At 35.1% G+C, this 27,481-nt stretch overlaps 1 protein-coding gene across 16 annotated transcripts in view; it reads left to right on the top strand.

The window, feature by feature from the left end:
* Adgrl3 (adhesion G protein-coupled receptor L3) overlaps positions 1-27,481 on the top strand; it is a 776,587-nt gene that overhangs the window by 626,933 nt on the left and 122,173 nt on the right. For 15 of the 16 annotated variants that reach the window (XM_047566096.1, XM_047566098.1, XM_047566091.1 and 12 more), the window contains 4 exons: positions 2,105-2,288; positions 3,153-3,275; positions 7,137-7,345; positions 8,275-8,451. In XM_047566096.1, coding sequence (XP_047422052.1) covers positions 2,105-2,288; positions 3,153-3,275; positions 7,137-7,345; positions 8,275-8,451 — 693 coding nt within the window. The remainder of the gene's footprint in view (positions 1-2,104; positions 2,289-3,152; positions 3,276-7,136; positions 7,346-8,274; positions 8,452-27,481) is intronic. The other variant, XM_047566083.1, reaches the window with a different exon arrangement.

Genomic DNA, 27,481 nt, shown 5'->3' with positions numbered 1-27,481 from the left:
GTTAATTCTCCCTTAAATGTTTTCTGTAATTCGCCAGTGAAGCCATCCCGTCCTTGGCTTTTCTTTGCTGAGAGGTTTTTTGATTACAGATTCAATCTCCGTACTAGTCCATTTGGACTTTCTTTGTTTCATCATTTAGTCTTGGAACAAGTTATTTAGAACATTGTTGGAAAACACTGCTGAAGTTGACCATATTGTTTATTTTCCTTTTTTTCTCATTTCACTACTTTTAGACTAAATAAAAACAAGTAAGGTCAGAACAGAAATGTTTATTCTCAATAAATATTTCCTGAGATAAGGTTTAATTTAATATATGGAAGAATATTTCATAATGATTAAGATTATTAGCAGCTGAAATGGCTTCTCCATTTCAAAGGAGAGACATAATTTTTGTTGCACATGGGATTTTCAGAGCATTCCTAATGAATTCAGAGAATATCTATCTGATCCCAGAAAGAAATACTTCTCTGCACTCAGAAGGATGATGTCCTCTGCTTGGTTTCAGAAAGCATCTAAACTTGTGTGTGTGCATCCTATCTGGCTTTTTTTTTTTTTTTTTTTTTTTTTTTGGCATATCCTGTTGGCTTTACCCCTACAAGAACTTCCTGGAAAGCAGTTAGTTTTGCTGTGATCCAGAAATACTTTTGTCTGACTACTAGGTCATGCTTTAAACCCAGAACAAATGACAGAGCTAAGGACACTATGTGAAAGTGTCCAGTCTTAATAAATGACCATTTTTTTGGTGTGTTTGTGTGATGCAAAGTATGCAAGTTGTGATTCAGAGTCTTTGACTCAAAAGTCCAGTAATGTTGATTTTGGGCCAGAATTTGGAATAGCTGGGAAAATATCAAGAAAAACAACTTTTATCAAAAGGCAAATTAGTTTTTGAAGATGGTGTTAATTAGGAGGCTAGGTGTTTCATTATGAAGCTGAATTTTTAACAGTTGTTACTTGGTTACTATGAAAACAGCAGCCAGAAGAAAACACTGCAGTGTAAAGGATATGTCTCCATCTCGCCCAGTCCCTCTGCCAAGGTGTCAATAATGTGAGTCCCATTTTAAAACACTTAGGTGCAGCCCAGAAACTCTGTCTGTGTTGGCTGTTTATTTAACTTTATTTCTGGATTAGAGGCATATTTCATAGTGAATGGGTTCAGAGATGATCACTTTCAAACTGCAGGTGTTGTATTTTTCTATTTTGCAAATCTCTGGGTTTGGATGAAATTCAAGACCTTATTGGGAGAACTGTGTTTTCTTTGTAACCTACAGCATAAAGCAAACCACAGGAAATATATAAGTTGTCACTCTAGAGATGATTCTTTTGGATGAAGCATGGAGAAAGGTGGTGCTTGTCTTTCCATGTGGATGAACACACTGCTGATTAAAACAAAAAACAAAAAACAAAACAAAACAAAACAAAACACCTGAGGGCCATTGGAATAGTGAAATCCAACTGTTTATTCCCCTCCCTAATAGTAAACAGCATGAAAAAGGTTTCTCTCCACATATAACATATCCAAACCCCTGGGAGTATGTATGCTTTGATATTTTCTCCATTCTCTCATTTTACTAGCTGGCTAAGGAAAAAAAATAAAGAAGGAAAGGTGTTTGTTCAGTGAGTCTTCAACCTATAGGCAAGGAGTTCCTATATTGTCATGTCTATAGTAATCCTTTCCATCTTGGTTGTGGTCAGTATCCAGTTTTATGGTGATGTATAGGAAAAAAAGTATATCATTATCTGTGGGTGATGTGGTAAAAATTTTGGTTTGAATTACTTGTCAACAACTCCCCAGCCAGATCATTTAATTATGTGATCACAGTGTTATTGAAGCCTGTGATGTTGATTTTGTGAAGCAAGTATGGCTCTATTTGTTGTCCTTCAAAGCAAGAAGCAGGTTTTCCTCTTGCCTTGCTAAGTCTCAGTGAGGGTTTTACAGAAAAAAATAATGAATGCTTCTGCTGCAGCATGTCACAGGGGAGGCTGGGACAATAGTGAGCTCTTGCGCACCGTTGATCCTTGCTTGCTGGGCAACATGTTCACCTGGATTTCTGACAGCTATGTGGGTTCACTGGAGACCTCTGTCATTCTGTCCCTCCTCTCATAGGCAATGGTCGAGACAGTTAACAACCTCCTTCAGCCGCAAGCTTTGAATGCTTGGAGAGACCTGACTACAAGTGATCAACTACGTGCAGCCACCATGCTGCTTGACACGGTGGAGGAGAGTGCCTTTGTGCTGGCTGATAACCTTTTGAAGACTGACATTGTCAGGGAGAACACAGACAATATTCGTAAGTGGCCTTTGTTATACAGAAGGTCCAGAGACCTTTGCATAACAGGAAAGGGATCAGAAAAAAGTATATCTAGCATCCCAGATATTAATGATGCTTTATTTCAATAGAGATAAGTTGTTCTTTCACTCAAATTAGCAGAGTGTCAACCTTTCAGTTTAATCAGGTTGAAAGTCCTGTATATTTAACACTTAGGACATTCTGATATGGGATATATGGGATATATTAATCTGAGGTTGCTCACATTGAGTCTGTTTATTTTCAGAATTTTTATATATGTATTTATCTATGTATGTTTTGTAATATTTAGTATTTTTCTCCTAATCTAGGGCTTATAGTTCATTTCTATGTGTGAATTATATACTATAAAAAGATATGTGAATAAAGATGATAAAACCATTTGATAACTATATTTTTTGGCTTATAAAGAGAATAATCTGTTTTTATTGTGGTTTAAGATATAACTGACAAATGTCAGGAGATTTGATAAATCTGTTTCATATTCACTAGTTTTAAAAACAGATCAATAATGATATGACATTACAGCTCCAGTATGAAGATTTTTATTTATTTCATAAAACGATAGTATTTTGAAAATCTAAAGCTAATGACAAAGGATTAAGATTTAGTTTTAAATTTAAAATTTAGACTAATTTATTATGGATTTTTTTTATTATTTACAAGATTTTGCAACTTTATGTGCTTTATTTTGAAAAAAATGAAAATACTAGTAATATATTTTCTTAAAGATGGAACTACTTTACCTTGACAAATAGAACAAGAACTCCATTGTTTTGATTGTAGAAATATTATTGTAAATTTGGCATGTTTCTTAATGTATGTTGATATCTCTGTTATTAACAGAACTAGAAGTCGCAAGGCTGAGCACAGAAGGAAACTTGGAAGACCTAAAATTTCCAGAAAATATGGCCCATGGAAGCACTATTCAGCTTTCTGCAAATACTTTAAAGCAGAATGGCCGCAATGGTAAGTTAGAGTTGTTTTTTTTTTTTTTTTTTTTTTTTTTTTTTTTTTTTTTTTTTTTTATACTTAATAGTATTGAACTTGCCTCAGTTCATTGCTTCTTGACTTGGAATATTAGATCCACTGTTCGAGAGTTCTCCTCCTCTTCCTCTCCTTATATTCCTCTCATTCTCCTGTTTTGTTTTTCTTCTTATCTACTGTACCTTTGATATGACAATACTATTTATTCAGCAGAATTCGCTTGTCAGAGTTGTAAATTATCCCATTCCTTTTCAGTTGTAAGAAACTTGAATATGAGAGAAACTATGAACCCCCAAAACCCAGGTGATCTGATTCTTCCTCAACATATTTATCTTAGTAAATTTTTTCGTGGAATTTTACTTGTAATTTTTAAACTACATGTGTTTTCTTTTTCATTCATTATATTTTTGAGAATCTGTACTTTTCCTTTGTAAAGCATACAGAAAATTTAAATGTAAGAAGATACTGTGGGGCAATGGAACTGGTATATATAGGTCTGCATAGTTTGCTGCTAGATTGAATTCACCAAAAAAAAAAAATTAAAATTCAATAAATAAGTAATTTCATAGAGAAAAGTACATCCCAACTTTCACAAATTTAAAAATTTTTAAATCATATTTTTGATAAGAATGAGATCTTTTAATCTGTGACTTGATAGGAGGATGACTTCAGGTTGTAGGAACATATTGCAGGGTGAATAGTTTTAAAAAAATAGATCCTGTTAAATATTATCAAGAAAAATTATATTTGTTGTCATTAGAATAAAATGCTTTAGAAGTACTAGAAATCTTATAGGACCAAACTAATAAATTCGTATTATGTTGTTCATTGGACTAAAGGGAGTTTTGAACAGCAGTAAGATTGTATATAACAAAATGTAATTCCCAAGTTAGCTCGTAACTGTTTTCTCTGCGTTTGCTCCTGACCTGCAAAATCATTTCCTGTTGAGAAGGGGTCCTTCCTGAAACAGAAATCTGACCAGTTCACCTTTGGTAACATTTAGAACAAAATCACATGACTTAATTGGGCCCACCACGTGCTCCCTGGTCCACTTCCTACCCACCTCCTTTGTCCCAGCTCATGCCTATCTTATCATACCCTCGAGGATCCAAGTAAACCAGTCTTAATTCTGTTTCTCACACACAGCACAGGCTCCTACATCAGGTTTTTGCAAATTCTTTTCTTTCTCCTTAAAATGTAGTTTTTGTGATGGCAACCTCTCCATCACTCACTTCTTAAAATAAATCTTACCTCCTCAGGGAGAATCCTCCTCATGTCCTCTAAGGTAGATCACTCTCAATCACTCTTTTCCCATTAACCATGTTTATGCCACAGCTTCTTCATCGCATTTGTTCTCTTGCCATTATAAGAAATTGTATTAGTATTAATATTATTTTTTACTGCCTGCTTAATGACTGAATCTCCCTCTAGGCAGTAAACTCCATGAGAACAGGGACTTCATTTATTCTTATTACTGATATAATCCTAGTCTTTTAAACCATGCCTGGTACATCAGTGTACTCACTAAGGACACATTGAATAAATGTGTGAACCTTTAGACACAAAGCAGATGAGGACTGAAATATGTCTATAGTAGTCATAATAAGATGCCATGGCAACTTGCATCAACCCATAAGTGAAAATTGGGATGAATTATTGACTGATTTCAAGACAATTAAAACAAAAATTTATGATATTAACAAAAAAAAAATGCATGGATATCATTAGGTTTTGCCTTCCAAAAATCAGCATTTATACAAAATGTAAAGGGAAAGAACTAAAATTATTCTGTTGTAAGAGATAGGAAGTACTTAGTGAATTACTAGTATTTAAACAGTACTATGTTGACAGACAAAGATTAGATAAGAATACCTCTTCCTTTATGTAACTCTCATTATAATCTGTTCGCTGGGTTACTGAAATGAAAAAGGGGCCCATGATGTATAAATCCCAGAAAACGGCTGACAGCAGCCTGTACCACAGCACAGAGCTATGAAATAGCTCTGCTGCCACACACATGAACTTGGCGTGCAGTAACGGTGCTGCTGCTGTTGCTGTTGCTGTTATTTCTGTTCTACCTCCTGCTTCCTGTGTCACTAGTTCTTCATCTGCAGAATGAGAATATAGCATCTGCTGGATGCATCTTCCTGAGGTGCTCAGAACAACCACTTTGCAAGGCAAGACCGGAAAGCAAATACATGTCCATTTTGTGGCTATAAATCCCCAAGCCTAACACATTTTTCAAACATGGAAACACAGTTGAGATGTTAGCCACCCCTCTTTATATTACAATTTTTTTTTTTTTGTCTATCATTCCACTCAACTCAATTCTCTCTCTCTTTTGTGTATTTAACTCAAAGATTCAGAAATGGGGACTGGGATTTCCTCAACTCTATAGCCATAGTGGGTGGACAGTGCCTGTCTCTTGGTAAACTGGTTTGCCTGTATACTGGAAGTAACCCATTGGACTTGAGTTTTTTTTGTTTTTTGTTTTTTTTCCCTAAGAAAATGATACCTAAAAAGCATAGGTAAAGCTTTGGTATCCTTTTTTAAAATTGCAATTGAGATATAATTAACATATAATAAAAGACACACATTTTAAGTGTTTAGCTTAAGGAATTTGATAATCACAATTAACTCTAAAAAATCACATAGAACAGGAAATAAATCTCTTCTATTACCCCAAATATTCCCTGGTGCCTCTTACCACCCTTCTCCCTCTCTCTGTTCACCTAATGAACCTTTCTTCTCATTATTTTTACAGACAAAATTTTCCTATTCTTAGATTTCATGTAATTACATACATACTTCATACATATGTAATTTTTCTGTCTAGATTCTGTAACTTAGTAAGATATTTGAGATTTGGTCATTATGTACTATCTACTTATAGTTTGTTCTTCATTGATGCATAGTACAGTCTGTTGTCCTACGGGCTCTTATGAATAAGGATTCTGTATTCAAGTTTTCTTATACAGATTTTCTTCTTTGTGAATATACGCTTTCACTTACTAGGAAGAAAAGATATATGCTTACCTTTACAAGAAATTGTCATTTTTCTTAGTAGTTGAACTTTTTTTACACTCCCAGTAGCAATGTATAAGAGTTGTAATTGCTCTACATCCTTACTAACATTATTGTGGTAAGTCTCTTCTAAAAATTCTAGTTGGAATGGAATGCTACCAAAAAGTTTTAGTTTTCATTTCCCTAATTACCAATAATGCAGATTGTTTTTCATGTGTGTCCTGGACTTTCACTTACCTTTTAAGAATTTATTTATGTCTTTTGCTATTTTGAAATGTTCTTTTTTATTTTATTGTTGATTAGCAGAAATGCTTTATATATTCATGAGTCCTTTTTTCCCCTCGTTTGTGCTTTGCTTTTCATTTTCTTGATGTTTTGATAGATTCAAATTTTAAATTTTGACACAGTTCAGTTTACCATTTTGTGGTTTGTGATTTTTGTGTCCTGTCCAAGTCATTTTCCCTTTCTCAGAGTTAAAACTTATCATCCTATATTTTGTTTTAGAAGCTCTATGGTTATGATTTTATGCTTATGTCTATGATCCATCTTAAATTCAGTTTTGAGTATGGAATAATATAGGGATTGGGGCTTCATTTTTTTTTAATACTGCTATGTAGTTATTTGAGTAGAATTTAACTTTTCATTTCTCAGAAATGATTTGGAACTTTGGTGCCAAGCAAATAAATGCTTGATTTTTTTGAGTGTGTGAATACATATTATACAGCTTTGATTAGTATCTAATTAGAATTAATTTAAATAGAGTGTACAAACTAATCAGAGTTTTTTCCAACATGTAATCCACATTTCCATTCACTTTAGGAGAGATCAGAGTGGCTTTTGTCCTTTATAACAACTTGGGTCCTTATTTGTCCACGGAGAATGCCAGTATGAAGTTGGGAACAGAAGCTATGTCTACAAATCATTCTGTTATTGTTAATTCACCTGTTATCACAGCAGCAATAAACAAAGAGTTCAGTAATAAGGTTTATTTGGCTGATCCTGTGGTGTTTACAGTTAAACATATCAAGGTAAGGATGTTAAGATTAGTTGTCCACACTATCCACATTCATAATAACTTAAATATTAAATTAATTAATTTTCTATTAATATTTTGCTATTTTTTGACATATTACAGTTCATTATCTGCCAGACATGGTAGTGATTTTTTGGAAATAAGTAGCCCATAGCTGTTCTTGCCAGAAAAACGAAAATAATGTTACTGTGAGATGAAGGATATGTTAATTTTCTCTACTCTAGTAACCTTTTTGCTATCCATATGTATTCCACAGGGGTATACCTTATATAAAATTTATTTTTAAAAATGAGTTAGCTATACGTTAAAAGGAACTGAAGAGCGGTATGATGTTACAAGTAATTATGTCTTTTTGTGAATACACATATTTTGGGGGGGCTACTGGGGATTGAGTTCAGGGTCACTTGACCACTGAGCCACATCCTCAGCCCTATTTTGTATTTTATTTAGAAACAGGGTCTCACTGAGTTGCATAGCACCTCACTTTTGCTGAGGCTGGCTTTGAACTTGTAATCCTCCTGCTGCAGCCTCCCAAGCTGCTGGGATTATAGGCATGTGCCACTGTGCCAGACTTCAACAAATATTTCTAAAGAACATTCTTTCAGAAGTTGACTGTTTCTAGCAATTTACTTCTTTACTATGAAATGCATATTAATTGATTTGATTCAGAAACATTGATATTAATATCCTTCAATAATAATCACTTAAAGAACATTTAACCTCTAATAAGATGGAATAAATCACACACATTCAATTTTTCTGAGAATGGATGCATTGTACTTAATATGAAAATATCGGTAGATACCACCACAAGTATTGGAATAAAGTGTGAGTTTGTGTTATATGCCAATAAAATGCTTACCTAATTTACATGATCATGAAGTAGTTATTATCTTTATTGATTTTTTTCTTTTTTTGTCATAGCAGTCAGAGGAAAATTTCAACCCTAACTGTTCATTTTGGAGCTACTCCAAGCGCACAATGACAGGTTATTGGTCAACTCAAGGCTGTCGGCTTCTGACGACAAATAAGACACATACTACTTGCTCTTGTAACCACCTAACCAATTTTGCAGTACTTATGGCACATGTGGAAGTTAAGGTAAGATATATGTCATAAAACAAAATTACTTTAGCATGCAGTCAGTTTTGTAACTCTAAATAATTCCAAATCTATGAACCAGTCTTACTTCAGTATCTCTCACTTTCATAGTAATTCTGTCCAGGAACTCTTCTTTTTTTTTATTTTTTTTTTCTTCCAGTTGTGGGAATTGAACCCAAGTCCCCCACATGTTAGGCAAACACTCTGCTCACTGAACTACATTCTTAGTCTATCTAGGAACACTGGCATTCAAGCTATGTCCTATTGGAAGATTCAAATAACCGGTTCTCTTTTCCTATTACCAATATAATTCATAAATTGAAATTTGCTTAATAAATGTCCTCTAGTCTTCCTGTTTTCATTTTGTGTAAATAAATATAAAAGCATATCTTCATGAACAGGCCAAGATAAGAGCCCAGGCTCAGAGGTTATAGGGTTGAGTTAGGAAGGTGGGATTGGGTAGGTTGAAGACTAAAGAGCTATGCATAGGATTCAGTGCTGTTAGACTGCCTCCCGGGAAAGCAACTGATGAGCACAATACCCAGAGCTTGGTAATGCAAAGGGCTTGGCAGATTCTAACAGTGGAATGAGTTCTACCCATTCAAGATGATGGTATTTTAGGAAACATCTAGGTGACAGGTAGTTTCCACAGTCAGACACATGGTTAAGGGCTGCATCATTTTTTTCCCTTATGTAAGTGGTTTTCATATATGGAGATGGTTCAGTGATGGACACTATAGGCTTGCAATGGAAAAAAAAAATGGCATATCAACCAAAACAAAAGCATATCAACCAAAACAAAAGAACTGTGAAGGGCAGAGATGTAGTACAATCCAAATCTCAGAGTCCTAGCCTAGGAAATTCACACGAAAGCACCAAACAGTGCCTGAGTGTTAGATAAAATTAATGCCGAAACATTCAGTTTAAGAAAATATACATTGTTGGAAACTTCTGTTTTCATTCTAAGCAAAATACTTCAAGAATAATTGAGAATGCTAATACCTCGCTTCCCTCATTATGAGGAACCAGAGTTGACTTGGATCCATGTATAAGTCCAACCAATAATTAGAACTGGAAGAAAGCTAGATTATATAAATTGTTTGACGTAATAAATGGATAATTTTCTAGGCTTTCAAATAAGATGGCCAATGAAAAGTGCATATTTTATTTCTGAACATTTAAAGTAACAATTACATTACAATCTTAAAATATGCTTCTTTGATTTTCTAAAAATATTTTTATAAATTAGTTTAACATTCATATCTATTATGATTATTTTAAAATTATTAGTCTTATGTAATTCATAAAAGATGGTTTTTAGAACTGCCATTGATACTTTGGTATTGTAAAATGCAACATGAAAGTTTTATGCAAAATTTAAAGCTTCATTTTCACAGCATCCTACATTATAATTTCTCTGTCATAATTATTTGATATACATTGCATTGTAGAAGGAAAAGCACTACTTAAAACCCTGGATTGACTTTGGCATAGACTTGACATTCTTTTATACAATTAACACATTTTTCATTATAACTATACTAAATTACTAAATGGTATTTTCAAGGCATTTGTCATTATAGGTTGAATGAAATATGAAATAACATGCATTTTTAACCATACTGGTTAGTTTAACATGTATTTGTTAGTACATAAAAATAATTTAAAAAAACAAGATAAATGTTGTCCTCAAGAGGTTGACTTTTTTATTTTTATTTTTTAATAAGACAGAAGCAAATACCTACACCATAATAAGGTAGCAATAAGAATGAAGTTTATAAATGTACTGTGAGAAAAATGAATATGTAAAGTCTGGAATTTTTTTTAGATTACAGCTTGATGATTTATAAGATGTGTAATAAGAGATTAACAAATGAACTAGAAAAGTTGCAAAGGCTATTCCAATCAGAAACAACAGTACGAACAAAAACCGAAGATGGGGACAGGGGTTGTGGCTCAGTGGTAAAGTGCTTGCTTAGCATGTGTGAGGCATTGGGTTTGATTCTCAGCACCACATAAAAAACTGAATAAATAAAATAAAGGTATTGTGTCCATCTACAACTAAAAAAAATTAAAAAAAAAAAAGAAGAAGAAGAAAGAAAACCATCACACATGTGGTACTAAGGCTTCAGGGTTAATGTACCATAGGTACAGTGGTGCTGGCTAGAGTTGGGCAGGACTGTGGCATGAAAGGCCTCAAATAGAAACCCAAATAGCCCAACATCTGTAAACTCAGAGTAGGTGTCTGAATTTACGCTCACATATCACATGTGCAGTGTGTCTTAATATTACAAGTAACAAATAAAGCGGGAAAAGATTAAATATAACCTGATCTAACACAACATAACTTTATTGACTAAAGACAAAATCTGAATTTAGAATTCTCAGAATCCCCAAGTTCTGCTTCTGAACATTACCATGTTTGGCAAGCCTGCCTCTGACTTCTAGTCTGTGGTTCTCCATGCCCCCTCAAATGTATGAGGCCCAGGCAGGACTCTCATTCCAGGGTCTCAGAGTATCCCACTGGTGTGAGTCTTTGCTGCTATTCTACAAACCATTAAGAAACAATATCCAGCCAGATGTGGGATCACACACCTGTAATCCTAGCAACTCAGAGGCTGAGGCAGGAGAATTGCAAATTTGAGGCCAATCTCCATAACTTAGTGAGAACCTGTTTCAAAATAAAAAAGGTTTGTGATGTGGCTCAGTGGCAGACCACCCAGGGGTCCAATCTTCCATGTCACAAAGTGGGGGGAGGGAGAAACAATTGCTAGATTTCTAAACAAAAATGGCACCGATTTACTTTGTACTTTCCGTAGATTATTCCCAATACTCTGTGGATGATGAATGTGAAAACTATTAGACTGGTTCTGTTGTGACATTTATTTCACTAGTCCTGGTAAAGTCCTGAACTAGGGCTGTCATGGTAGGCATGAAGGGGATTTATATTTCAAAGATAGCTAGAACATAAAAATACAAAATCTCTATACTCCTTGTTTCTAGAGAATGATAGATGAGCTAGCAACAAGAAGCTACAACTTGTGAATTCCCATCACCCTGATATCAATACCAAGAGAGGAAGTATTAATGTTCAACTTTAAAAATTAAAAACTATGAGAAAGGTATCCACCTTATGTCACTGATACAAATCATTTCATCCAAAACATTTTCTTTGTCTAGAATTTAGAAAGGGTGTAGGCATCTCAGAGGGAGACCACATACACATCCAGTTAGCAACGTAAAAGCAAAATGACCACAACTATGTCAGCAGAGTTCAAATGATATTCTTCAAAGGGATACAAACTCTGTCTTGTCAAAACATCACAAATTCATCTAATTTAGCAAGATTGGCTACACTGGCAAATGATGGATTTAAATTTGGAATGTTTGTTTCTGGAATTCTATATTTCAGTTTAGGGAATAAACTCAGGAAAAAAAATGGATCAAATTTGAGGCAACAACAAAATATATTTTTTGGTGGGGGGCAGCCTATCAACTGCTCCCCAATTCATTATAGAAGAATCTTGATTAACCACTCTCATGTGTCAACAAGAGATAAAATAAATGGAAATCAATGTTTTCCTTTAGTGGTCAGTCACACAGTATAAATTTCTTATCTCACAATCTCTTGCGATTGCCTGAGTCAGTCCCATTTTGTTCCCATAACTTGGTTTTGTCACTTTAATGATCAAAGTAAAACAGGAAATAAGGAGACGGATCATGACTAGAAATCTAAAAGGAAATACACTAAGCAAATTTGCCTTAGACTAATGTCTAAAATAGAACATTTAATTTATTCACACACAATGAGAAATACAGCAGCCAGTTGGAACATATACTTACATCTGCTAGTTGTTACTTTCTAAATCCACAGGAGAATCTATAAAGGAAACAAAGTTATATTGGAGAATTTTTCTTGATGAATTTAGAAAGAAGAAGTTGAATAATCTTGATATCATTTGACATCAGCCTGTGGTCCCCGTTGCATCCATCTTTGCTGCAGGGCTCTACCTGTGTCTGAATTGCCCTTATCCATCTATCTATCATGTGTGCTTTTGCTACTGTTCAGTCAGCACTTCCTTCATTCTTTTATCCACATTTTTGAGCACTAAGATAGCCATCATAAAGAATATTGACTTATTGCCTAATATGCAGCAGGCTTTCAATAAATCTCACTTCCTCCTTCCTGTTTGTGTGATACATTATTAGATTCCAACAATTCTGTTGGAAACTTCTGGCCCTCAAGGACTCACAGTTTTGATCGGGAGCAGGGTTGGGAAGAAGGGCAGAGAAGCAAAGCTGCAGTTGCAGTCATAACTTTCGTAATTATTGAGGTCTACACTGCGATTTAGGAATGTAATGGAGGATGATCTCTCTGAGGCAGGAGTGCTCAGGAAGGGCTTATCAAGGAAGCGTCCTGTTCTGAAGGATGAGTGGGATGTACTGCAAAAGGCAGTGTGTGGAGAACATGAGTGGGTCTTGTTTTTGCAGCACTTTCTTCCCTTCGCCTTGGTACACTACTTTTTCTTGTTTCTTTCCTTCCTTGTTAACATGTCTTCCATAGTTTCCTTTGCTGGTTCACCCTCTGTTCTATGACATCTCGTGCCGCTCTGGCCCACAGTGTGATTCTAAATATCTGTTTTTTTTCACTAGGTTATCTCTTATAGTCATATGACTCTAAATGTAATTTTATGGTTCACAGATTACTATCTCCATTTCTTAACTCTAGACTCACAGATTTAACTGCTGATTTGATATAATTACAGGTGCTCTAGATGTCGGTTGTAATTATATTTCAGTAAAGCCATCATAAATTGATATGTCATAAGTCAAAAATGCATTTAATGCACCTAACCTATCCAACAGCATAGGTCCTCCTTGCCCACCTCAAATGTGCTCAGAATACTTACATTAGCCTACAACTGGGCAAAATCGCCCAACACAAAGCTTCTTTTGTAATAAAGTGTGAACTCTCTTACGCAATTTATTAAATACTGTAGTGACAGTGCAAAGCAGAATGGTTGTATGCATTCAGGAGACACAGGTGAGTGTTTTGTAGATACAATGACAGAAGAAAACAAAGTACAATATCCAAAGGACACTGACAGTACAATAAATTGGTATGGTATTGGTCTTTTACTCTCAAACACATGACTAAAACTGCAGCTCCATGCCATCCGCTATCATGGTGAGAGTGTATCAAACCACAGGTCACTACATAAAATTCAAAATTTTCAGTACAGTCCCTACCAATTATATCTTGCTTTTGCTCCATCATCATAAAACAACTGTAAACTGCACTCTCGTCAGCTGCTTCATGGCACACTGGGGACCATCTGTACTTAGACTTCTGTGATAAGTGTCAGCACTCTAGGACCACACTTTAGTATTTTCCCATTGGAGTCTTCTTCATCTTAGTGAGGGACTGCTCTGTCCTTCCAGTGTTCCAGCCCTGTACCATACAGTCCCTTTGATTTGTCTCTTTTCATTCTTACTGCATACCCAGTCCCATTGGCATATACTGTCAGATCCTGAATCTGACCTCTTTTCAGCATCTTCATCTCTATCAGCTAGGATCCAGCCTATATCATCCCCTCTTTACTTTTTTGCTATAGCCTTTTCATGGATTCTCTGCTTCCCTCTGACTCCCTCTTAAATGTATTCTCAGAATAGTTTCCAAGAGATACTTTTAAAACTGTGAGTTGGATCATTTCAATCCTCTCATTTATTCTCAAAAAGAAAGTGTGTAAATGTTTTAAGATGCAAGTCTGATACTTCATACCTTTGAATCAGTCTCCAGTGACTTCTTATCTCAGTAGAAGCAAAATCTCAAACCCTGACCCAAATCCCTTGACCTCCTTTCCTACTGCTGGTCCCCTTGATTACTTGGCTCCAGCCTATCCATGAACACACCAAGTGTGCTCCAAGTTAACCTGGAGAGTCTCTTCTCCCAGCCTCTGCAGATAGTCATATGGCAAACTTCCTGGCCTCCTTCAAGTTTTGCACAATCACCTTCTCGATGAGAAGTTCCCTGCCCTCCTGTTTTAAATTTCAGATTATCCTGTCTGCATAAAAGTAGGGAGTAAAGCAAACCAGTTCCTTTGCTTTAGAGAGTTTGTATTTTATCAAGAGAGAGATGTGTAAATACATGTGTTGAATGGGACGCTGAGAGATTTGAGCTAACTCAGTTCAATGTAAAAAAAGGAAGGGAATACTTCCAACCCATGAACTCAAGTTTGCTCAGAAAATTGAATATTAATACTGAAGTGTTCTTGTTTTCTATTTTGTTTTTCTACGAGGAGGGAGAGTGGACTATTATAGATTTTGTTTTGTTTTCTAAATTTGAAAGTTTTGTAATTTGATTATTTGTTCAAGATACTTGATTTAGCACCAGACAATATCGATTAACATTTTTTTTTCAGCGATTTAGTCTTAACTCTCAAACTATATGGTAGAACAATGTAAATGTTTTAAATTAAATACACTGATTACCTGTTCCTAAATATATTCTGAACTAAATTATAATGTAAACAGATTAAAACACATGTAGAAGAAATGCTTAATAAATTTATTAAAATACATGTATTCTATTTTTTTGTGGCTAATCCATATCAAAGATCAAATATATTTTGAAGATTTTCTCTTTAAAGTGCAGGACAATTAGCTGCAAAAGGTTGGATTTGAACTATTTAGTGATGTTTTTCCATTGGCAATTTTTTTTTCAATAAACACATTAATTATTAGAATTGGATATGTGCAAGCTGTATCAGTTGGTCATTTCATAGTACATAAATAAACACTGAGGGTTTTTCATATTCTTTCAATAATGGGTAATCTCCCTGTATAAAAGAGGATTATTTATTGTTTTAATGGTGACTTTTTCCCCTCTCTTGATTATATGGTAGTTTATGATTTAGAATTGGGAAAGAACTTAGGAAAAACTAAATTAACAGTTTTTGTACAAAGGACATTTCTTTTGATATAAGGAAACCTAATCAAAGTTTCACTTCAATTATTACTAAAATATTAAAATTTATGAAAAATATAGCTAATTACAATTTGAAAAAAAAGTGAAACTTTTATGAGAGTCAAGTATAAAGTCATGTTATAATCTCTTCTTATTTCATTTATTTTATTTTATTTATTCATACATTCCATAGATTAACCATACTTTCTGCCTCTTGCTTTATATGTGGGAACTATTGTTCTTAATATTTCATAAATGTTACCATTCTAGTCTGTATTTCCAGAAATCTCTACAATTGTTCAAAGCTAAACATTAGGAACTATGCTTAGCACATAATCAGTAAACAGTTAAAGTTGGCTTTCTTTTCATGTGTTTTCAAAACACTTGGTGTCCTTCTCCTATAAGTTATATTATAATCATATATTCTAACATGTTTATCTTCTCCAGACCATGAGTTTTTTTGGGAGGCTGGAGGGTTACTGGGGATTGAACTCAGGGGCACTCAAACACTGAGCCACATCCCCATCCCTGTTTTGTATTTTATTTAGAGACAGGGTCTCACTGAGTTGCTTAGCACCTCACTCTTGCTGAGGCTGGCTTTGAACTCATGATCTTCCTGCTGCAGCCTCCCTAACTGCTGGAATTACAGGTGTGTGCCACTGCTCCCAGGCCTTGAGTTGTCTTGTTAAGGATTGTCTTTTGTTCTAATTTTGCAACTCCAATGCTTTACACTTGTATAAAATAATAATTATTGACTGAATGGAAAGAATCTATTAAGACAAAAGCCATGTTAGATGGTTTGTGACCTTTTAAATATCCAAGTGTTGTCTTGTTTTGCTTTTGTCTTCATTCTTGTTTTTAAATGGTTGTAAGATTAGTAAGACTGATGTTATAAGGATTTTTTTTTTGTTTGTTTGATTAGAAACTACAAAACCAACTGCTGTGAGTGGTAATCTCTAAATATTCAATTATGCTAGAATCCAAAGGATCTATCTGTGTTATCTACTTGTAACTTTTGAAAATTGCATCATAAAACCCAAGTTGGGAAGCAGCTGGTTGAGTGCTTCTGCATTCTCTCCACTTTTGTCTGAGGAAACAGTTTATTGTCTTCTCTTTTAGAAACAAAATAAACATTACAAAACTTACATAATGTGATTTTTACATACTAAACATATAGTGTTTGTTGTATTTTAAAATTTTTCCATTAAACTAAAAAAAGTTGATGTGAATATAGAATAGTGATTATTAGAGGTTAGAAGGGTTTAAAATAAATCCAGTTACAAACTAATTGAATTAACATTTGAGCTGTGGTTTTGTATAGCACTGTAACAAATACTTAAGGGTCTTGTACTTTATATTACTAGCTCTTCCCTCTACTAAAATTATAATTCTTTAGGAAATTTTTAAAAGTCTGTCTACTCTCCCCTCTTAGTTCAACTTGACATTGATTTTTATTATCTTTAAAAGATTTTACTTAGTTTGGTGATTGTGTCTTTTTTTTTATTATTATTTTTTAAACTTAGTATATCCCCTTGCACCATATCCAAACTCTCCCCAGTTCAAATATAGGCATTGATTTGTTTTTTAAACCAGTGCATTTGTTTCTTAATATAGTATTGATTTGAAGTAGTCATAATTTGGAAATTTTTAATTCTATACTGTGGATTCTGTGCGTTGAATACTTTAAGGTTAGAGTTTCCTTGGCTAGAATACACAAGGTTATTTTATGTTGTAAGACTCTATAGCTGCACATTAAAGTACTTAATTTTCAAAAAGGATACTTCCATGTTTTAAAATCCAAAAAGGGGTTTCTTTAAGAGTTTAGCAAATAGGTGGCATTAGTGAAAAATATTTAGTGTACTATGCCAAAGGTTGTTCACTTTGCTCTCAAATTTTTATGCTCTTTTTTAAATTTTATTACCTAAAATGTGATAGGATTAAGGTACAGTTAGAGATTAAGAATCATAATTTGTATGGAGTACTTTAAATGATATATTTACAGTAGATGGTTTGCAAATTAAATATTCAACAAATATGAACAATTCCACAAAAAGAAGGTGGTTTCAAATATATACAATTTTGGATTATTATCTCAATGTTAACTTTATAAAAAATTAATAGTCTTCTAGAACCAAGAATTACTTTTGGATTTTCCATTGAACAGTTGTATTAAATGTTCCCTTCACAGAACTGGGCCTTACCAATTTTTGATTTTCCAGAATTGGCTAAATGTATGCACAGGCTACCAAGAAACAACACACCCTTTTACTTAAAAGAAGAATAACTACCACCTTCACCTTCCTCACCTACCCACTCCCCTCTTCTTTCCCCTCCCATACAAGATGCTTACATTTCCTAGGCCTTAGAGAAGTACTTTGAATTTAATTCACTTGCAAACAATGGGTTTTTCAAAATACAAATAAGCGTAATGGGAGAATTTTCTTGCCATGACCAGGGCTACTGGAACATGAGCCTCAACTCAAAAGGTTTCTTTGAGCATTTTGTGTTACTTAACAGGAAATGAAGATTTCTGCTTCATATTACCTCTTCCCATCTACAATGGACCCCTGATTGTCTAGATCCTCTTGTGTTTCATTTCTGGAGAAGTTGCTATGAGCAGGGGAAGTTTTTGAAGGAAGAAGAGGAAAGTTCTATGAATTCTCTCTTCTTATTTTTAGGTGGGTCAGGGAGGAAGAGAGAAAAGGTAACCTAATCAGAGAGCAAGTACACATGTGACTTTCCAATACTTCAAAATGTTAAGGATACAGAAATTTTGAGTCCCCCCAATATCACAATCACTGAACTTCAGTATAATCACAAATTAATATTAATACTAAATATCTTTCCATCAATGTGGTTTCTTCTTATTAGTGAAATTTTTATCATTTTTTCATTGTCAACTGAAGACATATTTTTTAATTTAAACATAATAGTTCTACTCACCTAATTTACTGACTTAAGAAGTCATAACCAACCAACCTAGCTAAAGAAGCAAAAACCTTTGTACCTAATGTCTAAAAACATTCTCAATTGCTTGTACTGCTCTTGTTGAGAACTAGTTGAAGTGTTTATTAACTGTATTCTGTTTGTTCCAGATCACATTTTGCTTTACTTAACATAGAGACAGTTCAGTGATTGTTTTCCTTTTCTCCTAGTCCATTTCATTCCTGTGTGTCTAGTAAAGTGATAAAGCTAGAGAACTACCAGACTCTAGAGGAATTAGTGATACCGCCGTTTACCGGTGACGAGTTCTGCTTCTTCTAATGTTGAAGATTGAACACTAGAGAAGCACGCCAAGGCAAGCAGATTAAGCAGGTTTTATTTAAAGGTAATAATATGGACTTCTCCCGGCAGGAAGAAGGGGGCCATGGCTGATGTTCTAAAGTCCCCAGAAGTGAGCACACCCTGCATCTTTTATAGGTTAAAGTCTCTTTTGTTCTCCAGTTCTCTCCGCCTTATCTCTCCCTTCCTGTCTACATGACTAGGCCCGGTTTTGCATTAAGTGAGAAGCCATGGGCAGGGGGAGGGCCAAGGTGATTCAGGCAGATAAGGGCCCAGGGGGCATTAATTAGCAGCTCCTTGCTTGCAGTCCTTGATAAAGGAAGGTAAATTTGGTCATCAATGGGATCCGGAGATCCTTGACATTCCATTCTTCCAGGGGCAGTCTCCAACTTCCAAAGGCAGATGGCTTCATGGCTTCATTTCCTTGAATTGACCCGATTCCCTATTTCTACACTAACTACCTGTCCTTAATTCTGGCTTCATTCCCCCCTTTAGCTATAGGAACTCCTAACTGCTTTAGGGAAAAGGGGGCGTCGGTCGTTCTGGCTGCTTCAAAGCTGAAAGGGGGCAGCGAGGGGCAAGCAGTTTGGAGTTCCTTTTTTTAAAATCGGGTCAATCGAGGGGTCCAAGGTAGAAGTCTGGTTGGGGAAGAGCAGGTTGTAAAGTCATCTGGGGGTGGGTGCTTTCATGATAGAAGAACAAAAAGACATGAGTTCTGAAATGAGATTAGTACAAAGTAAATGTTGCAGCATCTGGAACATGCCACTGAGTATCATGAAAATAACAGAAGTCAATCTCTCACCAGGCGGTGGAAGAACTGAGAAATTGTTCCCGTAACTAGGCCTAGCAAAAGGCTGGAGAGGACAAGGCCTTTATTTGGGGACTTTAACATTGTCCAGGTTATCAGGAATGTAAACACAACATTTAACTCTTAATGTCATAGATATCCCCAGAAAATATAGTTAAGCTACTTAATGTCATCTGATTTTTGTAAAATATCCCTTTATTGGTATAACCTGTGTTTAGTAGAGAGCTCTATACTTCTGTTACTTAGGGCTAGATAATCATACGAGCAAACATAGATTAAGTCTACCTGTGTAGCCTAGGAAGGTCTGCAGGTCTTAAACTGACTAAAAACTTCTGACTCTGGCAGTTTCTCTTGATAGTTATCAGGCACATTTGTTGAAGAATCTTTTATTTGTAGCTTCCAGTCTTTATTCTAGTGGGCTAATACAAGTGTACATCTTAAGTTACATTTAACTATTATTTCTTTTAAATGCCCAAGAATGGCTATATTTTGGTTTTAACTGTTTTGCTGGGTGTCTAAGATCAAGCTGGTCAAATTGACCTGGTTCCTGTCTTGTTAAAGAGTCAGCTGAGTTCCCACAGGGGCCACTTGTAGAGAACTTAAGAGCAGCTTCTTGGCTCCACCGGTGCCATTGGTTAGGTAGGGTCTCCTTGATGAGGTGACTTCCTTTGGAAGCATAAAGGGATGTCTCCCTTTTTCCATGACCCTCCTCTGCAGCAGATGCACTGAGTGATTTTTCATCCTCTAGTCTCAACAATCTCCTTGATCAGGAGGTCGTGTGACCCAGAGTTGCAGCACTCCTTAGAGAAGTCCTCTTATTCCCTGGGTTCAGGCTGACTGAGGGCAAAAGATCCAAATACTGGTCTATCTTGCCTTCTGTATTTAATTCCAATCTCTAAGTTTGATCTTAATCATCCAGCAAGCCAGTCTCACCAGTCATAAAGTAAGAGTATTGGGCTTTAAATTCAATGCCCATAACTTTACAGTTATTTATTCTTTTATCTAACTGGAGTCTGCATTAGTACTGGAAGTTACTACTATCTGTTCTGGTATCTGTTACTACTATCTGTTAGGTGATGGCTTATTATCACAAGTTACCTAGGTTGTGTGTTCTTGAAGCAGCTACTTCTGCAAAACATTAACAGGTAACAGTTTTACAAAATGAAATTAGCAAGAGTAAAAATATATTCTGCTTGTATAATAGCTATCTTGAATTTTGACTGAGAACCACATTATATTTCCTATTTGAGATCATAGTAATTTTACAACAAAAAAACAATCTTTTGATTATAACTTTAAATAAGCTGAAGTCTGACTTATTTTGGAGTCACTCTAACATGCAGTAAGGTGGGAGGCAGAGCCTTATCTCAGGTAAGGCGTGGCTCTTTACAAATCTTAAGTGTTCTAATTCTGATGTTGATCTTTGCTTCTTCCTTAAATATCATTAAGTAGTTTACATATACTGTTTCCTGAGTCTATACCAACTTTATAATTAACACAATTTAACATTGTATCTAAAACATGAATCAAAGAAAGGCTGAGAGAGCTTTCAACTTTCGTATGTCAAAGTGGCAAAATGTTTTCATGTTTCACAAAATTAACCTTTAAACAAGTCAGGCTCTAATGTTTAGAAATACATTTACATTTGAAATTCTTTATCTCAGTGTAAAATATAACCAATTTTACATATACCCTATTGATAACAGGTCCTATAATAGAACATTAAATGATAGAAATTAATCCCCAATAAAATTTACTCTTTATAAGCTTAAAATTACCATTACAGACAAGTTTAATCTGGAGAATAGCAGCTGGATAAATTCCCTGCTTTAAAACTTGTATACCTGGAAAATATGAACACATTTAATATACAACTAGTAACCATTTCACAATTACCTTGACACTTTTATCTTACCAAATTTAGTTTTTAAAGAAAAATGTAGACTCTGTAACATAGTACAATACTCTAACAGTTGTTTAACCATAATTGTATACACCAAAATTTTTAAGACTAATTGTTCAGAACATTAGTATTTCACCTTAGGAAAAACCTTAAATAGCTTTAGCTGTCTCACATACATACAACCAACTTAGTTACACGCAAACTTGTTGAAACTTGTCCTTTACTTACACAGACTTTCTTAGCACTTACTTAGACCCTCATGTATTTCATCACACAAGCACTTTCTTACCCAGAAACATTTTCTTTTTCCTTTTACTAAATATATTTCCATACCCAGAACCTTTTATTTTCTCTTTCCTATTTGTTGACCCCTTTTTGTTCACATTCTGAAACAACTCTTATGAAATTTCTGAATTTAAATAAATTACTCAATTTTAATAAGATTAAAAATTTTGTTGTTTATAGTACTCTAATTGAAACACAGTTGAAACTTTTGGGACCCTTTGTATATAGAATTGCACTTGTTAGGACATAACTCTTAATAACCTTGTTTTTAGTTTAGTGATGACACAAAGCAAGTTTAAACCCTTTTATTTACTAACCTATGAAAACACCAATAATGTTTAAGTATGATACCCCATGGAATTTAAGGAGTTAAGAGTACTTGATGTTATTTAACAATTAGCATTTTAACTTTGTAAATTAAATTAATCAGATGTCTCTACAAACACATTTGAATAATCCCATACATGTTAACTCTAATTCACTTATTCTGTAAAAACCAAGAAATCAGACAAGTGTCCTGAACAGTATTTGCTCTCTTTCCTGTTGAAGAAAAGTCCTAGAAACAATTGATATTAGACATTTTATTAACATCAATATTTTATTAGCTTGACCACCTAGAGACTTGTGAGTTATTTTCAAAGACATTTTACTTTCATTAGTTTACCCAATTTGAATTGAACCTTTAAATCACGTGAATTAAAAGTATTTGGATCCATTTTTAAATTTTAATTTTAGGAGCGCTCAGTTTTGATACAGACAAAACATGACACCAGACAGCACGACATACAAATAACACAAAATCAAAGGCCTTGTAACTTTATAGGTGAATCTCCATTGCAATGTAACAGATGTTCAAAAACTCTAGTTGAATAAAAAATAGAACTGATCAAAAAAATCATGAGCTCAAAAAAATATAGAATTAAAAAAAAACAAGAGTCCTGGAAAAATGATACGGCCGTTAATTACTTCAGTAAAGCACCATAAAATTTACTTTTGCTGGAGTTTAGGTAAGGCTCTTTTTTACCTTTTTTTTCCTTGGATTTGAGACCGGTCTCCTACTGAGCCTTTAGGCTTCCTATTTACATTTCAATGTAAGACTTGCCTGAGATCTGGAAGGACCTAACAGGTTTTAACAGAAACTTTGTGCCTAGGGTATTTTAGTCATCTCATCAGGACAGGTTGGATGTCAAAGAAAATTATGAGACCTTATTTTCCATTACTTTTGAGAATGAGGCTACTTTGCTGTTCCTCACTGAGATATGCCATTGGTTATTGAGTTGCCTATGGCTGCCTATCCAGGATTTATTTTCCCCTTTTGTGACAAACAGGTTAAATTTTGCTTCATAGGTAAGCTGAGGACAGGAGCTTGAAGTAAGGCCCCTTCCTGGGGCAGAATATTGTCCTATGGTGGCTATTTCCTGTAGTTGAACCTGTTGATGACATAATTAAGCTTTATTTTTTGAGATCTTTTAATTCCTATTGGCTAAGAAGTTTAGGAGTTCTGCAATGGCCTTTTGATATACCTCCTGGGTGGAGACACATAAAGGATGTCATTTACTTACTGAAGAACAATCACAGATGTTTTATCTCTGAATTTTGTTAAGTCCTTAGCTAAGGTTTGTCCGGAACAGGTGAGGGCCATCTAAATCCTGAGGCAATACTGTCTAGGTTAGTTGAGATACAGTATCTGGTTCCTTAAAGGCAAACAAATTGCTAATCAACAGGAAAAGCCATCTTTTAAATCTAATTTAGTAAACCAAGCAGCAGTTGGAATCCAAGATAAAAGTGTATGGATTAAGAACTACAGGGTGGGGGAAATTACTGCTTCATTATTCTAAGGTCTTGGACTAGGCAGTTTGCTTTTTAACTCCTAAATGGGCAAATTGCATGGGCTATTGCAAGGCATTAAAAGTTTCTATCAGTTTGAGTGATCTTTAATAAGTCCTTTTTCTTGCCTTTATGTTCCCTTTTCTTTCCTTTGATGTCTATTAAAAATGGAAGATGCAAGCTGGAGAAGATCATCTGAGGATTGATCAGGGCCACGTGCCAATTTTGAAATTTCCTCTAAATATTTGGGGCTGACTAAATGATAAATTTATACTTTAAAAGTAGGTGGCCCTTTATGGATTCAGGATTCAGAGTGGTGTGCTTTCTTATTGCTTTCCTAAGTCTCTCCATGAAAATAGCAGGACTTTCCTGAAGGCTGCATAATAGTTTTTTTAGGCATCCTACTCATTATTTGAATCCCAGTTAGGATGGTTTCTGTGAACTGCCTGTTCTCTAGATGGTTAATAGCATAATTTTCCAGGTGAAGTCAAATACCTGTTGTAAGCTTTGAAACATCTCAATATTTATTAGGGTCCTCCAAAAGCCTCCTTAAATTTATTTTTGTCTGTCTTAAGTTGGGAAGGTTCCCTCGATTTTCCTCCCTTAGTGGGCGATTCCTCAAGGTTTTTCTCCTCTCATGGTAGAAATTATTGCTGTCAAGCATGGTAACATATGAAAGGCACTTTTCTTGATCATTTGCAATTTAGCAGTATGCAGGCTAGTGGTGAACCTGGCAATACTGTTGAGAGAGAAGCTCCCTTCTGAGTTAGAAGTATTAGGGACGTCTCCCTAACTTTGAGCTTCCTTACGGTCCAGAAAAACCCGTCTCTCACCACCTGGCTTTGCCAAAGTTATTTCTGGCCTTCTTCGGCAAAGTGCTAGGGTCCTAGTTTGCCCTGTGCTAGAGACCCTGGGAGGATTCAGACTTAAGGGCATTACTGCTTTCCTCCTGCCACTATAAACTCCTAATTATGAAAAGCGATGACAAAAGTAAAAAGTGTGCCTTTTACCTATCTTCTTGCCCTGTAGACTAAAGGAATCTCTGGAGGGTGAGGGGACATCTATTGGTTGTTAGGCGTATAACGCCCTTTGCTTGGAGGGTCTCACAGGAGGAGTTTTTAAATGCCTCCCTCTTGCAGCTTAAAGAGAACACAGTGAGCACATTTAAGCATGGGAACAGTAATGGGGAGACTCTAGATGTCTAGACTAGTGAAGGCTAACTATGCGAACAAAGGGAACCTGGGCATTTTCATACTAATCATCCCAGGCCTTAATCCTACAGCTTGAATTCCTAATGTCTGACCGGCAAGGGAAGGGGAGCATCCAGGAGGGAGTGGATGTGTGGGAGTGTTGTGCACTGTACAGCCCATACGGAGGCAAGGGTGATTGGCGCTTTCCCTCAGTGCCATTGTCCACTGATCACCCTGGATACCCTTTAGGGCTGTCGGGAGGGGGAGTCTGGAGAAGGAACCTTTGGGGTCCACCCGAAAGTAGCCCGGGCCGAGAACCCCGCAGTTGCTCCAACCCTTCCTCCACCTCCACGCATCCTGGGCAGATCAGGACTAGGGACACTGTGTACTTGCGGCAATTGCGCTCCGGGCCTGGACAGAAAAGTAGGAAACGGCTTCAGCAGAGCCCCAACATGCCTGCAGAGCAGGGGATTGGAAACTTGCCTGGGCCGGGAAGCCTCTCACCCGAGTCTTAAGGATGGCGGCTGCACTAACTGCATTTAAGTAGCCGACGGGTGCCCATTTTGCCTGTCCTTAATTCTGGCTTCATTAGGCTAGATTTTCCAGAATAGTTATTTATATAGCATTCTAAGATAGGAATTCGGACAACTTGTATAGATAAGAGTTTAAAACCATTTGAACAAAATACACTGCACTAAAACACTTTGCCTGCCTTTTTATACACAATTCTAGGAGACTGCCAGTTTACTCTGTGTATCATTGCGATGTAAACATTACTATTCAAAGATCTATAGTTGGTTACTTGTTGATGGAAAGATTCAATTCGTGGAACTTTTAAGATGTAGTTTTTTTTGTTTTTGTTTTTTTTAAATTTACTGTTATCTCAAGTAATTGTCTCTAAGCCTAGGATAATTAAACTCAGGATTAATATCTGGAAGATCCCTATTCTGCATACAATGTAATGAATTTATACATGAGATTGGAAAAAATAAAGCCTAATGACCATTCCTTTTTTTTTTTTTTTCTTTTTTTCTGAAATTGCTTAGAGCCATGAAAAAGGAATAATGGAAGAAAAAAAGAACTTGTGTGTGCATGTGCGGGTGTATGTGTTCATACTTTTGTTTATATTGTTTTATTTAGTAACTGACACCTTACAAATGTTCTTATAATGAATCTACCATTATTTTCTGAGTTGTTTTTGGATGAGTGTAGTCTCTATTGTGTGGCTTTTCTAACTGATGTATGAACAATTATTTTTTCTTTAAAACTTAATTCAGTGTGTCTCTAATTTTAAAAACAACTCTTTCTCGTTATGGTAAATTTATGTGTCAAAGGGAATGACTGTGAGAATCATGGTAAAATGATAAAGAGAAACATCTGGGTTACTCAAGTCTAATATTTCTGTGGTGCCCTTTCCTTAAACTTCATATTTTCTCGCCCATTCCATACCACCCAAATCCTTCAAAAAGTATATTCTAAACCAGAGTGTCTGTGCTTAAAGTAAGCAAACTTAGAAGTTAGTCATTTTATCTGAGAATCAGGAAATTTACTGAATGGTTCTCAGAAAACATGGTTTTAACAAAACCTCTGGGTTTAATAATTACAATAAAAGAATAGTCAAGACATTTGCCTACACAAAAGTCTAGCTCCTTTCAATTCTAACGGACTTTCTATAATTGGTTACAAAAAGAAATATAGGCAATCATTTGTATTTGTCCTTAATGTTAAAGTTGCTCAGAGCATGAAGTATTGACCACCACATCGGGTAACTAACTTTAGACAACCAATCGGAAATAGCCCCACAAAACCAAAATTATGCTTGATACAAAATAAATAATTTGTATCATTACTGTTTAACAGTGACAATAATATTTAATGGTAGTTAAGAGTAGGGCTAATAGCATGAAAAAATATTTTTATTATGTTTCTGTCATAAATGGCAACTGATTAACTTTTTTTGTCTTTTTTTGTATTTGAGTTGTATCTGTTTTTATTGATTATTAGGGACTTGAAAAGCTTGTAATAAACATATCATATATTTTAAAGTTAACATAGGCATAATTCTAAGTCCCTTACACATAATAATTCATTTTATTTTCACATCACCCCCACAAGGCAGTATTATTGTCTTCATTTTTGACAGGAAATTAAGCACAGACAGAATTAAGTGACTTGCCCAAGGCCACTTGGATATTAAATGACAGAGCCAGGCTTCAAATTCAGGCATTATAAGACAGTCACCATTATATACATTTTCTTAGTTTCATACTATTAGAGAGAGAAACCTATATGAAAAATTCTCAAGGACTGTTATTCACCTTCTGGCATTGACTGAATTATACTTTTTTAAAAAGGAAGAAAATAAAATGTCCAGTTAACACTATTAAAAACCAGTAGAATGAAACAGACATTATTACCTCATGTACATATATGACTGTATGACTGAAAATGAGAAATTATACTCCATTTATACAATCAGAAAAATGAGAAATTATACTCCATTTATGTAATGATTTATCAAAATGCAGAAATGCATTCTATTGTCATGGGTAACTAATTAGAATAATATTTCATAATTTATTTATTTTGATTCATTGTAAACAAATGGGGTACAACGTGTTTCTCTGGTTGAACACGAAGTAGAGTCACACCATTGTGTAATCATACATGTACACAGGGTAATGATGTTTGTCTCATTCTGTTATTTTTCCTTCCCCCCACCCCTCCCAACCCTCTCTTTCCTCTATACAATCCATCCTTCCTCCATT

This window comes from Sciurus carolinensis, chromosome 10 (genome assembly GCF_902686445.1).
Source record: "Sciurus carolinensis chromosome 10, mSciCar1.2, whole genome shotgun sequence".
In the NCBI taxonomy this organism is placed as follows: domain Eukaryota; kingdom Metazoa; phylum Chordata; class Mammalia; order Rodentia; family Sciuridae; genus Sciurus; species Sciurus carolinensis.
This window is presented reverse-complemented; position numbering and strand designations above follow the sequence as displayed.